Source organism: Camelina sativa, chromosome 11 (genome assembly GCF_030686135.1).
Source record: "Camelina sativa cultivar CO46 ecotype springtype chromosome 11, ASM3068613v1".
In the NCBI taxonomy this organism is placed as follows: domain Eukaryota; kingdom Viridiplantae; phylum Streptophyta; class Magnoliopsida; order Brassicales; family Brassicaceae; genus Camelina; species Camelina sativa.
In genome coordinates this window covers 47,723,614-47,739,787 of record NC_141890.1, presented here as the reverse complement: position 1 = coordinate 47,739,787, position 16,174 = coordinate 47,723,614, and the positions used below count along the sequence as shown (strand labels likewise).

Sequence of the window (16,174 nt, the reverse complement as noted above, 5' to 3'; positions counted from 1 at the left end):
AAAGGCTCATAGCAGCAGAGCCGGCCACAGATACAAGTGAAGCAAGCACTTGCTTGCGGCCGCTTAATTATTAAATATATTTCGGCCCTATAATCTTGTAAAGTATACGTAGTCGTAGTGGTAGTGATTAGTTAATTCTCACCTTTACTTCCTTGGTTCATCTTCTAAATTTAGATTTTATTAGGTAAACTTTTCCTCTTTGTTGTGATTCTCTATAACATAGTTTTAACGTTGTGCTTCTTATTTATATCATTCTCCATATCTCTTTGTTTATGTTAATTTTTAATATAATTTTTTAGTAAGATGTCTTCTAAAGGAATGATTCGCAAGTAAAACTGCATGAAGAATCATTTTCACAAAATTAAAAAAATAACAATCTTTGATATTTTACAACTTTTAGTGCTTTTGTTAAACAAATCCAGTTTTATTTTTTAGTTTGATAAAAAAAATAGTATAAACATATGCAAAGCAGCCTCTCTTTTTGGTTCGCTTGTAGCCAAGTAAAACATAGCGCCGGCTCTGCATAGCAGAAGACCTTTCGCAGAGACCTATCACCTATGTCTAGCTGTTTGGACTAAGAACCTAGAATCTGTAATATCAACTCTGCAACTTCAAGCTGAAAACCCACTACTAGAGAACTAGTTGTTATCCTCAATAAAACAGAAGTAAACTTCTAGCTGAATCTAGCTAGTAACCTTATATAGAAGAGTCTCTCGAAAATACAATTTTTTACAAGGTATTTTGGCAAGATGACTGATTGTCTTATGTTCTTAGATGGCAAAATGGATAATAGTGTACAAAACTTTTCAAGATTTGCTTGCTTCTTTTCTTTACAAAACTGTGTTTAAATTAAACCTCTATTTGTGTGTGGTGTCTTTGTGTTTGTTATTCGGATCCAGTACATATATAATGAAAAGAATATTTCTGTTGCTTTCTTGTTTCAATTCATAGTTTATTGTCTGCGAGAAAAACGTAAATCAAACGAAAGGGTTAAAAGTTCATTCTAGGGTTTAACTCATAAACTATTTAGTCGAGCTTTTTCTTCTTTTCCAAGTAATCTTGCATTCTCTGGAATTTAAGAATGGCCCAAACCAAATGCCAGAGTCCTAACTCCGGCCAAAGAGTAGCGGTGGAGTGAAGAAGCGATCTCGAAGTCTGCCACGTCATGAAGTTACTCAGTCGATCTCCTCCACCGGTTCGTATCACAAGATCTGGATCCGGCACAACCGATGTATACATACACTCTTCAACATCACTAACCTGCAAAACTACCGGATCATCTCCAGTACCATCACACTTTCTAACGCAAGATTCTCGAACAGCGTGAACAATCTCGTGACTTGTGCTGTAAGCAACACAAACCACAACCATCAGATCCTTATTCTCTTCCGTAACTTCCATCAGTCTCTGCGCCGCCACTCTAAGACGCTCGTTTAACGAAGTCAAATCACCGACAAAGAACACTCTCACGCCATTAAGATTCCCCGAGACAGCTTGATTGATCGTGTACTCGACTTTCTCCAGCATCAGATCCATCACACACTCAACTTCTTCAGGTTGTCTCTTGAAATTATCGACGCCAAACGCGTAGAGTGTCACGTACGGTATACCAATCTCTTTGCAGTATTGAAGAACATATGTCACGGATATGAAACCGGCTCTGTGTCCTGCGTCTAGGCCTGTAAGATTGTGTTTCTTGGCGAACCTGCGGTTTCCATCCATGATGAATGAGACGTGATTAGGGATTGGACCCGCACATAGAACTTTGAATATGAATTTCCTCATTAGACTCATCAAAGCGTTGAAGATTTGAGTAAATTCTCCTACTTCTTCTTGGGTATTCATATCGAAAACCGGGGTTTTATATATGGTTATCGCCTTATCGGAGAGGAGAATTCAAGAACAATGGGAAATTTTTGGTTATGTTGTTAGTGAAATATAAACAAAAGATATAAAGTTTGTTCTTTTTTGGAGGGAATGCAAATGGAATGAGCATATGATACGGCTGATTTTTAGGGGAAGAGATAAATTGGCTGATTAGTTTCTTCTTGGTTAAATCAAATTTGTAATGTCTCCGGTTAAGACATTTTAAAAAGAAAATAATATGCATTTTACTTGAGAAAAATCGACCTACGTACGCAAAAGATTGTATTGGTTTTGGATCAGATTATTAAGAAAGAGGAAGATTAGAGGCTCGAAAGCAGATTAACTTGTCCAAAAGAGAACTTAAAACAAACACGTAAATTAAGACTCTTCTATGTTCAATTGTAATGATACACAAGAAAAGTAGTAAACTTGTAATTAAGGACGTCTACTTACTCTCTTTTTATCTTTTAGTTTCGATTATATTTTTCTTTTAAATCTTTAATTACTAATCCAGTGAGCCATATACAATTCTGAATAGAAATTGCAACTAATTAAATTATGTTTCTTTGGAAGAAAAAAAAGTGACAATTACAGTTGTCTAGAACCACAGTAAGGATGCCAATCATAATCAAATCTGATAAAAGCATAAACATCATAGTAGGATGACATTGTTGTTTTCATTATGCCCCACAATTATATATTACACTTAATTACACTTACAAATCCAATTCACACCCACCTTCACAAATCTCCCCGCTCCCTCCAAGTTAGTTTAATTGTCAAATACGAACATATATATTAACGTTTTTATTTTATTCAAGTCATTTATGCTGACATTGAATTACGATTTACAAATGAAACATAATTGATAAATTTTGTCATCAAATATCTCTAGTTCTCCTCCGTTCACAAGTAATTTTATAAAAAATTTGAATTAGCTCACATATATTATGTATCATGTGGAAAGTGGAATTTAAAAAGGTGGAACACAATCTGTGTTTCCTTGGAGAAATGGCAAAAGTACTAAAAGAACATTGTTCCACTAAAAAAAGGTAAATCAATTCACCGCTTGAGAAACTGTTTTCCTGTAATGAGCGATTCTTTTTCGATCAACTCCAATATACAATACAAGTCTTTTCACCTGCAGAAAAATCTAATAGCTAGTACTATTCGAACACTTTACTGATTTCGGCGTAAAATATCTTGGCAAAAATATTTGATCGGTTATAGTTTATTTTTCATTTTGATATAGTTGATCGGTCAAAAAATTTTGAAGTTCACATACGTGAAATATGCTAGAAGAATTAGAGAGAGCCCACCACTAATCAATTTTTTTTTGTTTGCTTTTTCTTAGTTTGCAAGCAAAGTTGCAAGTTGCTCCTTCCATTATCATACACCACATTCTCCATTATTCCTCCCACCGTTCCTTACACAGGATTTGATAATTACTGTTGGATATGGGCTTTGCCCCCAACATTTATAAAGCTCAAACAATTACTAACAAAGTAATGATTTTCTTTTATGTTTTTGCACACACACACACCGTCATACCAACTACTACAAGAGGTCGTTTGTTACCGATAGTCGATTTTATATGTACACTTGAATACTTAGCTCTATTTGTTGAAAGGTTGTTATCAATTAGAACTTGATTACTTATCTGATTAGTTTCTTTAATACGAAAACCCATTATTACTTTTTTTTATCAACGGCTTAAAACTATATATCCAATGATTTTGTCTAGAGGTAAAACGATTCATTTGATAAGATTTGATGGAAAATAAAAAAACATAATTGATTATTAACTATCAACTTATATATTAGTTGTAACAATGTTGACCTCTTAACCAATCAATTTCCCCCATTACAATATAACCCTTACTCTTCATATAAACTCCTATCTCACACAACCAAAAAAAAAAACCACACTCTTTTAAAAACAAAGATCCGCGCCATGGAACAATCTCTCATCATCGTCCTCTTCACCGTCCTCCTCCTCCTCCTCCTCACTACCACTCCCGGAACCCTATCTCAGTCTTCCCCAGCCGCCGCACCGGCACCAGCAGGACCAACAAATGTCACTAAAATCCTAGAAAAAGCAGGACAATTCACTGTCTTCATCCGACTACTCAAATCAACCGGCGTTGCTAACCAACTCCTCGGCCAACTAAACAACTCCGACAACGGAATAACTATCTTTGCACCGAGCGATTCCTCATTCTCCAGTCTCAAAGCCGGAACCCTAAACTCCTTAAACGACGAGCAACAAGTAGAGCTAATTCAGTTTCACGTCATACCAAGTTACGTCTCTTCCTCAAACTTCCAAACAATAAGCAACCCTCTCCGGACTCAGGCCGGTGACTCCGCCGAAGGACATTTCCCTCTCAACATTACCACCAGTGGCAATACCGTAAATATCACGACTGGTGTAACCAACACCACAGTCTCCGGCAACGTCTACAGCGATGGACAGCTCGCTGTTTACCAGGTCGATAAGGTTTTGCTTCCACAGCAAGTTTTCGATCCTCGTCCTCCAGCTCCGGCTCCGGCTCCGTCGGTCACGAAATCAAAGAAGAAGAAGGAGGACAGTGATAGTTCCGGTGATGATTCTCCGGCGGATGCTTCGTTTGCCTCGCGTAACGTTGGTTCTGTGTGTGATGCGGTGTCGTTTTGCGTCATGAGCGTAATGCTCGCATGGTTTTATCTGTGATGGTATTAAGTTTTTTTTTTTTTTTTTTTTTGATAAAAGTTGTTGTGGTGATACGTTGCTATTATTATTATTACTCATGATTTTGTGTCATGTGGGTGATTTTGCCATTTTGGGGGTATATTTGTCTCTTCGTTTCCTTACGATTTTGTGTTAATCAACACATCTGTTTTTTATATTTCCATTTTCTTCTCTTGTATTTGTTAATATCTCTTTTATATCTTTTCTTTTTCCTTTGATCCGATTTTTTTACATTTCTTTCAATGCAAACACGGTAGCTTTAAATGATGATATCCAACTCTAAACCCAACTCAAGTAAGTAGTAATGTAGTATACAATAAAAACTAAATCAAACTCTTTAGTCTTTACCAAAATAAATATGATAAATATGAAATATATTCCGATCCTTTTGTGAAAATATATAAATGATACACTGTAAAATGTAAATTGAAAAAAAAAATTGAAAGCCTGATTTCAGAAATTGGTGAACAACGACAAAAGTTTTCAGAAATCAAAACTTGTAATTTGGAATCAAAACTCAAAACGTCATATAGGTGACGGACTAGTACTCCACCAAAGAATCATTCATTAAATATCACCCCCAACTAGGAGGTTCTGATGAGAAGGAATAAAGACCATCAAATACTTCAAGCTGTACGTGAAGAGCCACGGATTTTATAAAAAATACATATTATATCGAAACAACTGCATAAATCCTTAACTAGGACAACTATGTGAGGGCTTGTACCGAAGCTTTATCCTTAAACGGAAAAAAGGCAAAATAAGAGATGCTGATGAAATTAAAAGTGCCATCCATATGAACAAATAATATTCCTAACAACGTATATCTTATTATTTAAAGACTACTTGGCCTTGATAAAACTCATCAGGAGATTCGTTTATATAGTAAAAATGAGAATATACTGGATCACATCTTGAAATTTACTATTACAAAAGGAGTGTGGCTCATGTCACTAGTTAAGGAAGGGACACAATTTACATCCATACATGTACTCTATATAGTCCGAAAATATTTTAAATTAAGAACTTGGAATTTTTTTGACCAATAATGTCTCTTGGTAATTGAAGAAAAATCAAAATGATGTATGTTGGGATAGACCATATTATTTGACCATTTACCTATATCTAATATAATAAAGTAGGATTACACCCTTTAAGAGTTCTATCTATCTGTCACTTGGTACCTCTAAATTTTTTGGTTTTTTTTTTAATAATGTGTTATCTCATATTTAAAGCAATTGATAATAGGATGTACATCATTAATGGGCCACAGAATTTTGTCGATTTCTCAAAGAAAAATCGACAGAATCTCGGAGTTCCGACTTCTCCTCTTCCTCGCCCCTCTCTTCCCCATTCCTTCCCCTTATCTGTTCAATTCCGTGAGATTTCGAATCAGCCAAGTCGAAGGAAATCTCGACATCTCCATTCTTCCACAGCTTGATATATGGCTAATGTAAAACTGACACCTGTCCAAAAAATTTATTCACCAAAATTTTAACTAAACTACCAATAAAACACATTTAATCAAATACATATAACTCACATTTTAAATATAAAACTAAAAAAAAAATTCAATTAGTCCACAAATAAGACATTTAATCATAACTTTAAAATTAAACTTTTTATATAATAAAGTAGGATACCTCCTAAAACTTTCTTCCACAACTACTGTAAAACTGACACTTGTCCAAAAAACTTATTCACCAAAAAATTAACTAAACTACCAATAAAACATATTTAATCAAATAAATATAACTCACACTTTAAATGTAAAACTAAGAATATATATTTTCAATAAATAAGAAATTTAATCATACACTTTAAAATTAAACTTTAATATAAACCTAAAAAAAAATTCCAATTAAACCACAAATAAAACACATTCAATCATTTAAATTTAACTCACCCTTTAATATAAAGCTAAAAAGGTTAAATCAAAACAATAAATAAAACACATTTAATCATATACATTTAACTCACACTTTAATATTACAACTGAAATAAAATAAAAATATTTCCAATTAAACCATAAATAAAACACATTTTGTCATATGAAACAAAAAAAAACTATTTCTAAGGAGACCACAAATAAAATACATTCAATCATATAAATTTAACTCACACTTTAATATAAAATTAATAAAATTATTTCCAATGAAACCATACATAACACTTTTAATAATATAAATTTAACTCACGCTTTAATATAAATCTAAAATAAAATAAAGAAAATTCAATCAAAACATAAATAAAACACATTTAATCATATACATTTAACTCACACTTTAATATTAAAACTGAAATAAAATAAATTTGTATTAACTTTATTTTTCCACTCAATTTTATTCAACACACAATAAATTAGAATTAACTCCCATACTTTTTAGTTTCTAAACTGTAACTCTCATAACTTCCCATCTTATAAACACTCATTTTTCATTCTCTCATTCTCTTTCCCTTCATCTTAGATATTATACATTTTTTGTGTTTTTTTTGTTGGTTGGTTGGTTGGTTATTGTTGTATGTGTTAAAAAAACAAATTAAATATTATTTTAAACGTTTGATTTTGAAATCAATCTTTAACATAAAACTTAAAAAAAAATCCAATGAAACCATAAATAATACACATGTTGTCATTGAACATATATTTTTTTTCAAATAAACCACAAATAAAACACATTTAATTTAACTCATGACTTAATATAGAAAAATTCTCCAATTAAATCACAAAGAAAACACTTTAATCATAGAAGTTTAACTCACACTTAATACAAAGCGCAAATAAAAAAATATTCAATTAAACCATAAATAAAACACATTAATCATATACATTTAACTCACACTTTAATATAAAAACTGAAATAAAATAAATTTGCATTAACTATATTTCTCTATTCAATTTTATTCAACACATAATAAATTACAATTAACTCCCATACTTTTTGTTTCTAAATTGTAACTCATATGACTTCCCATCCTATGAATACTCATTTTCTCATTCTCTTTCACTCTTTCTTAAATATTATACATTTTTTTTGTTTTTTGTTGGTTGGTTGTTATTGTTGTATGTGACAAAAAGAACAAAATTTAATATTATTAGAAAAGCTTAGTTCTAAATTTTAACTTTAGATACTAAATGATATGTATCTTACATTTGTTTTTGAAGATGCATCTCTATTGTCCCTAAAAAAAAACATTTTCAAAATCAATCTATTACAACTTGCATACAACTATCTTAGATTTTAAAATTAAAAAGTTTTCTCTAATGGCATCTATGCTTAATTGAAGTCCTACCTTATTTTTATCTCCAAAACTAAATTACCAAAGATTTCCATAAAATATAGTAATGTCTAAACTCTCCTAAACTCACACTTTAATATAAAGCTCAAATACCGACAAAAAAAACAACATCAGCTACACAATCTCATATTACAACAATCCGCATTTCAGAAACATAACCAATTTTATATTACCTTTCATGAATAATTTGACAGATTTTATACACACATCTATCCTATCATTTTGATCAGCTAACCCACAACCACTCAACGTCTTCTTTGAAAGCGAATACCCCAATCCAAATGAAACAAGAGCACTTGATATGGAAGCTGTAATATAAGACCTAGAAATAATACAAAGGCAAGCCACCCAATATGAAGAAGGATGATATTCAACTTGTCTTCATGATCTACGAGGAACTCAGATTATCAACACTTTATTTTACAATCACAAATTCTACATTAAATGTATTGCATTTTGGTTACATCACAAAATAACATGTTCTAATTATAGAATACAAATAGTATAAACTATAATATAATTTAAAATTCAATAAAAAACATCAATAATATAATGATTTAAACTTTTAAAAAGGTTTTTTAAATTATTCATAATTTAGAAAAGGATAAGCTCATCATATAAAATTAACTATATAGTTAATGAATACAAATAAAATAATTCCAAAAACCTAATGATTTTTAATCAAAAAAACAAAGTTTCTCGATACAAATAGACTTTGTTGGTATAAATTTCAAATTGTAAAATCTCTCGAAAAAATGTTTAAAAATTTAATTTAGTTTTAATGACTTTTAACCAAAAAACAAAGTAATATAATAATCTTGTGCAACGCACGAGACTAACCTAGTATATTATATAACTATTTTGTTAATCATGAATTATTTACACTATAATTAGCAAAGTAAATACTTTTAAACAAAAAACTGAAGTAAATGCTACGCATTCAAATATCTAGGTCATGAGTCATGGTCGATGATCGATGATCGATTACGCATTTTCAAATATCCACCCCGCTCTCTCTGCGAAACCTCTCATCTTCTCCTTTTGATCCACCGTTAATTTTGTCCTCTTACGCTTTTTCATCATCGCCGACCTATCTTCCTTTGCCACCGTGAATTTGTTCTTGTCTTCTTGATTCGAGGGTCCAGAGAAAGAGCTGGGAGAGAGAAGCAAGTGGGGAGTGGAGGCGAGTGGCTGTAGCGGTGGTCAAGGCCGTGCCTATGGGTTAGGAAAAAGGAATTTGCCTCAGGCCCCAAATTATATAGTTTTTTTGTGTGTTTTTTTGACTCACAATTATGGAAAATATGGTGTATCATTATGGTTTTGGGAGTCTTTTTATTTCCTAAACAACTCGTATGATTCCTTTGAATATATTTATTTATAAAAATATACAAAAATGAAAACAAAACTTTAAATTGTAAAATACCAAGTAAGGTCGTAAAACAGAAAAAAATAAAAGATTAAGAGAAGTTGGTGAAATAGTTTATTGAAATAGAAAGTAAGGCTTTTTAGATTTTTTATTTTGTTTGAAAAATTTATATAGTTTTAAATTTTTGATATTTATTTTATTATAATTTTGAATTTTAATATTTATTTATTTTCATTAAATATATTAAAATAACTTCTAATGTTAAACTCGCCTTAAACCCCGACAAACCTGGGCACGGCACTGGCGGTGGTGACCAGCAGTGACTGAAGACGTCAGAAGGACTACGACGGTGGAAATTGCGGTGGCAGCCACAGGCATCGCACCTAAGAGACGGAGGGTCTGTGAGGGTTGTGGTTGATTTAGGTATGAACTCACCGCAGCCGTCAAGAGCGTGGCCGCCGAGACTGACCGCGTGGTTTTTAAGGCATTCATTGTACAAGAGAACCATGTCTCCGGCGCCGGTGTCTATGTTGTTTGTTGTTATTGTTGAATAATAGTGCATGGTTGATTTTGTTCCTCAGTAGTGTGTTTTTCTAAGGAGATACTTTTTTTTGTTTTTGGTTTTTTTCTTTTGTTCCTCAGTAGTGTTGTTATTTTAATTGCATAGATTATTGTTATTCGTTTCTTTGATATTACCACAATTCATTATTCCAACAGTTGTCATCGGTTAATATGCTAATATAACTACAATCTACATATTGTCAATTAATAAAATTTGGATTAGCTGAAATTAACGCAACTTTTGCCTTCAAAAAAAAAAAAAAAAAAAGATAACATATGCGTTTTCAATCACGATTAGTCATTACAGGTTCGATTATAAATGTACGTTCTTATTCTTGTGATCTCGCATCTCCATATAGGTTGGATTATCGAATGTTCGTTGTCTCCAATGATCAGAACAAATATACAAATAACGGATTATTGATTAGTCAATACATATTATTATGTGAAAAAATTCCAAAGACTTCCATGTGAGTTGTCGATCGCTTCAGATTTTTTTTGTGTATTGTTCCTAAAGAAAGCCTGGAGAATTCAAACATCCTTAAACATGATTATAACTACCTTGTACATGAACAAAAAACGAGTATTTTCAGAATCTGACGCCATGCGTACAGTTATTTTCCCGCCTATCATGGTTGCAGGCTTGCAGCCAACTTGGGAATATATGTCATGGTTCACCGTACATCATGGCATGCTTGATAGGAAGTGATGATGATGATGATGTAGACATTGTTGGTCGTCACGGCTTCTTAACACCAAGAAAGTCTCTGGTCCACTCTTCTTCCTTATTTTTCGTATTTAAACCATCGGAGTTTGGCATCCTATTGTTGAAGATGGATGAAGTCATTAGCCCCAACATGGTGCTAGTATCGGAACTCGATGATGATCCCATTTGAGCCACCTTTTGAAGCAATGTTGTTGCCGACAATGAAGCCTGACTTCCTGCTTCTTGATTATAAGAGAACAAGGATGCGATGTTTGCATCGGTTGAGTTTGAGCCACTATAGATATTTCCCTTTTTGATCTCATCTTCTTGATTTGTGGATACTACTTTACGAATAATGTTTTTGTTGTTGTTCATACATTCATTGAGTAACCACTGGTTTGAATATTCCTCTTCTCGTAACTTCCATAGGTTATGAACCGAATCAGATGTACCACGAGGTGTTGGTTGTGGGGACAACGGGAAAGTATTGGTTTGTTGCGGGATTGGGTCGGATTTGGTGAAGTTTTTCCCCAATAAGATAGTGTTATTGTTGTTGACGTTAAGATCGGTGCCTGTACCTGTGAGTGATTGATCCAATTGTGATTGAACAAGAACTGGACTATTGGTATCAGCAATTGTGGAGATGGTATTATTGGCGACTAAGGGTGATGGAACTGAGAAGAATTTAGCACTTTCTTCAGCTAAGACATCACAAAAGGTTCTATGTGAGATGAAACTGTCCTTCCTGATACAATCATACATCATGGGAATTATGTTAATATAATAGGCTATAATATGCAAGTCTTTATAAAATGTAGAATCTTTATAAAATGCAAGCTTGGAATTGGTGTATGCATGTAGTAAGGAAACAGAAGACTTTAGGTTATTGAGACATGACCACATCATGTTCCAATCATGTAGCCTTTTTCTCCTCGATATTGATGTCTAAATAAAACTACAAACTGGACCAAGACAATAACAAGCCATGAAATAATTAACGGTAGTGGTATCCAAACGACAAGCTACAAGCCAAAAACACCACGTACTAGACATAACGTAAACCCAATAACTTATAGATCTACAGTTCCGAATTACTTTACGTGTATATATGAAATGTGAAAAGGAACAAAAAAAGCACGGTTTGACGACTCTGTATATAAAGATAGTACAAACAAAAGGAATCTTTTTATATTTAATTTTTGATAACAAATGCAATCTCATGCTTTATGCATACATGCACCTGTTTAAATGTCCAATTATAGGACCCGCCGGTTTTTTTTTCCGAAATTTGTTTATTTGCGTTTGTGTTTACCGTTTACGTTTATACTTGTAATTTTTATCAAAGACTTCAAATAACTGCAAATATGAAGCCTCTTTTGTTGTTATAAATTTTTAGAAGTGTTTGATGAAAATTTGGAACTTTATGTATATGTTTTCCGAAAATAAATATCCAATAATTTAGCGCGTTAAAGGGAAAATGATAGTACTGCAAAAACAAGAAGTAGAAAGAGAGTAGTAATGACCTGGAGAAGACGGTACCACAATCACACCTAAACTCTCTGCTACCACAAATTTTGCTATGAGCTTTCCAATCGGATACCACAGCATACTTCTTGGAACACTTGTCGCATTTCCACTTCTTCTCTCCATGTTTCCGGCTAAAGTGCTTCTTGATTCCAGTGAGGTCTCCTAGGGCTCGAGCTGGATCATGATGGACGCAGCTCTTCTCGGGGCATATATATACTTTCTTCTTCACCTGACTCTTGTTTGTTCTCTGCTTCAGCTTCCATGGCAGGTTGTGGCCTCTTTTGTGAAGCTGAAGATTCTGTTCTCTCTGAAACCCCTTGCTGCAGATTTCGCAGAAGAACCGATTTGTCGCCATGAGGGATTTTGGAGATAGAGCGATGACTTCTGCATCTGGATCTGTTTTTTTTTTGTTGTTTGTTCATGTTGTTAGAAACAAAATTAAAACCAACAACAATAAAATAGTAACCAAGAAGGAAACAAGAAGACACAAAGATCTACTCTTGGAACAAGATCATATATATTGAATTTGATGAAAACACAATAAAAGATTTTAAAGAAAATGAAAAAAACCACGGAAAACTTTTAAATATTTTATAAACATGCCTGGATTGCCTGGGAGGTTTCTCTTTTTCTTGGCTGTGCTAGTGGAGGCAGGCTTAGAGTTAGGGTTAGGATTTGGAGTGATGTGTTCTTGGGCATGGACAAAGCTAGGGACTGAGAGACGGTCATGATTATGTGGAATCATCATGTCTTGATGATTCATATGTAAGAAGACAAAAAGAAAAGAAAAAAAAAACTCTTAAGTTGTGTTACACTTCTCTACTTAAACAAGCAAGAATCTTTAAGAGCAAGAAGACAGACAAAGAGAGAAAGGAGAGAAGAAAACATGTAAAAATGAAAGTGATATCTATATAATTACGAGAGTAAAGCTTAATTTGTGGCACATATGAAGTAAATCAAGATATTTTCTTATGGGTTGAAAAGTGAGATGATTATTTTTGGTTTTTGGTCGTGGGTAATACTAATATTTGTTTTTGGATTTTTATGTTTTAAGAGAGATTGTGATGAGCAACTTATGATCACTTGTGAAGAGTCTTGTAGGATAACTCCAAAAAAGAAGGCTTGCTAAGACGGAATCTCTCTCTATATTTTACACACAACTGTTCTATTACAGGTCGGTCAGTATACATGGACTCAAACTGGACCATTCTTATTTTCTAGTTTAACACAATTTGTTTATTTTTTACACATATTTTTATATAATCCTATTTGATATTTTTTAGTTTAAAATGTAAGATTTAATATTAATTAACTTTATTCATTTTTTTTAGAATATTATTTTCATATCATTCTAATAAAATTAAAATAGGACTACCATGTCTTTATATATACTTTGTAAGAAATGAGATAATTTTAAAATAATATATGATTATCCTTAATCTACACTAGGTTTTATCCCATAGTACACCACAGGTCTATTATTTTGTTGATATATATACTGTTATCGGTTGTAGGTAGAGTTTTGTAGAAACTCTTGATTCGTAAGTTGAGAATATACATTTTACGATTTGTTATTTATGATTTAGGAATGAATGATCTGGCATATTCTTATTATGGTTCTCAGTTGATATTATTGGATTAATAGTGTACATTTAAAGCTAATAAGATCTTACCAAATATGTAATCGTTTATTAAACACAAATTAGATATTTTCTAAGATGTATTCATCTTGAATTAGTTGTTATATTATAGGGATGTGATTAAGAAGATGTGATTACATAATTTGGGTTATCAATTCTTTTTGTCAAACTCGGTCTTAAAAATTCGGCATGGATTTTTCCTAAGATACAATGAGCATTAATTGGATGTAAATAAGTATGCTACGGATTAAAATCCGGCCCAAAATATTCGGCAATCTTAAGGAGGATCCGGATAATTGAATCGGTTATAATTTTAGTTAAAAACCCGACCCGAATTTGGCAAAAAGTGATGGCACCCTATTGTACTCCAAAAATGTATTTCGAGCTCTATATGTGGATATACTTGTTTGATTACAAATATCCTAAGACAATTTTTAATATATATCCGTTTATAAAAATTCAAATCACATTATATGCTGAAAAAAAATCTAAAATTTATTAACTTTATGTATTAAATAGTAATTAAAATAATTAAATATAAGATTAAATAAAAATGAAAGGAGAATTATATTTTAATCTAACGTATTGATTTAAATTAGATAGATATATTTTAGGAAATTAATATTATCAAATAAGAAAATGATTGTGTTTGGTTGTAAGGATTGTAGAGAATTTAGTTGAAACTTGTTTAGATACAAAGATAAAGATAAGAGAGGATGACACAAAAATTTACTTAAAAAATACTTAAAAAAATGTTAAAATAGATATATGAAAACTTATGAAGTCGACATAATTAGAACGTCGTTCTTTTGTAATGCATCGATATTGAAAATTTTGAATATATATCTTGTATACAGTATAATGATTATGTATGCATGAGATGTGAACAACTTTAAACTTTTGGACTTTTCTTATTGTTTGAAAGTTGACTAAACAATAAGACCACACCATTTCATTTTCAGCAAACTGGATTTCATTGAGCATCAGAGGATTACACATGGTTTAAATGATGTGTAAACACTTGGTTATAAGAAGGTCTACCTCAACCATTGCTTTTGCTCCTTTTCGCCAGAATGTTTGTCTCTACAAATAATTCATACTAGAACCAGAAAAAAAAAAAAAAAAAAAAAAAAAAAAAAAAAAAAAAAAACTAAATCTTGTTTCTTTGGGTAGGATCAAACCTAGAACCATTTGAATTTATAACTATCTAGTATATGGGATATCTCAAAGTTCTTAACCCATATAAGATGAAGATCAAATTATTATTTCCATATTTATTGAAATTAAATTAAATTACAACGAGCAAACGTACTTTAGGAGCTGAAAGTGAAAATATATACCGACAAGAATTATAAGATATATATGACTTTGCAAGATGGATGTCACGGATCATATTCCCCTCTAGTAATATCTATCTGATCATGATGAATACGTAACTTTAAATTTGATAATGGAAATCAAAGTTTTGGCAAATCATTTACGAGTGAGACAAGTGACATCACATCATATACTAACAGAGCACACCACTTCTGTCTAACTAAAGTAGTTATAACGCATTTTGTCCAAATCAACGTTACTTATTTTTCGTATTTTACAATCATTACCTCTCTCTCTCTCTCTCTCTCTATTCCCATATTTCTAATCTCAGTCTTCATTCTAAGAATGTTGATTTCCTAATTTGAATAGAAGAGGTTCTTTCTTACCCTATATCTATGGCCTATGGGTCAAGTAGTATAGTTAACAAAATTATGTAGTTCGTGGATTTGATTGGTATGACAAATGAATATTTAATTAGAGTATTAACAAGCATGATAATTTTGAGATGAACAGTGAGGAAAGAAAGACAAATAAACAAGCAGGATAATTATGAGATGACATCAACATGTAAAGGATATAAAAGAAAGAAAGATCTAGAAACGAAAATAGCACACGAAGAAAAGGAGATTGTCTTTACAGCCAACGTTACAATCAAATTTGATGGGGCAAGCAAATCATCATTACATAATTACGCCATAAGTACATTATTGACCTGTAACGATCAAATATACACACAATTACATAGCGTTATACTGAGTTAGACACATCACACATGCGTGTGAAAGATCCTCCTATTCTGCGTTACATAATAGACTTATAATCACCAAAGTATTCACACTGACACTGTGTTTTCTTTAACTTTGAAATAATAAATTTAGGGGCTTACTTGGATTAAGCTTTTTGGAAGAGTTCACTTTGATCTTATTTCCTCGTTTTAGTATGCAAATAGCAAATAGCAAATTGCAAACATTAAATCTGACTTAGAAAACACGTTAAAAAAAAAACAATATTTTTTAATTTAGTTAGATTTCTCTTTAGCTCCACCGGGTATTATGATATGACATATTTATTTACCTATAGATCAAATCAAAGTGAAGTGGATAAAATCAAAGTGATTTAGATTTAAATCCATGATTCTAAATTAGTTGTTTTTAAGGTTTTGC

At 32.0% G+C, this 16,174-nt stretch overlaps 1 protein-coding gene and 2 pseudogenes across 3 annotated transcripts; 1 reads left to right on the top strand and 2 right to left on the bottom strand.

Moving 5' to 3' along the window:
- Positions 1 to 905: 905 nt before the first annotated feature.
- LOC104726638 (dehydrodolichyl diphosphate synthase 8 pseudogene) lies at positions 906 to 1,924 on the bottom strand (annotated as a pseudogene). Its single transcript, XR_015571501.1, has one exon. The product of XR_015571501.1 is annotated as a dehydrodolichyl diphosphate synthase 8 pseudogene (transcript).
- A 1,445-nt stretch (positions 1,925 to 3,369) lies between these two features.
- Positions 3,370 to 4,812, top strand: LOC104729017 (fasciclin-like arabinogalactan protein 12 pseudogene; annotated as a pseudogene). The gene has a single exon (XR_015571502.1). The product of XR_015571502.1 is annotated as a fasciclin-like arabinogalactan protein 12 pseudogene (transcript).
- Positions 4,813 to 10,223: 5,411 nt separating this feature from the next.
- On the bottom strand, positions 10,224 to 13,120 carry LOC104726637 (protein indeterminate-domain 13). Its single transcript, XM_019232633.2, has 3 exons — positions 12,658 to 13,120; positions 12,051 to 12,450; positions 10,224 to 11,272 (listed from the first exon to the last, which is right to left on the bottom strand). Exons 1-3 carry the CDS (start codon positions 12,815 to 12,817, stop codon positions 10,561 to 10,563), a joined length of 1,272 nt encoding a protein of 423 aa, XP_019088178.2. The 5' UTR covers positions 12,818 to 13,120; the 3' UTR covers positions 10,224 to 10,560.
- Positions 13,121 to 16,174: the final 3,054 nt, after the last annotated feature.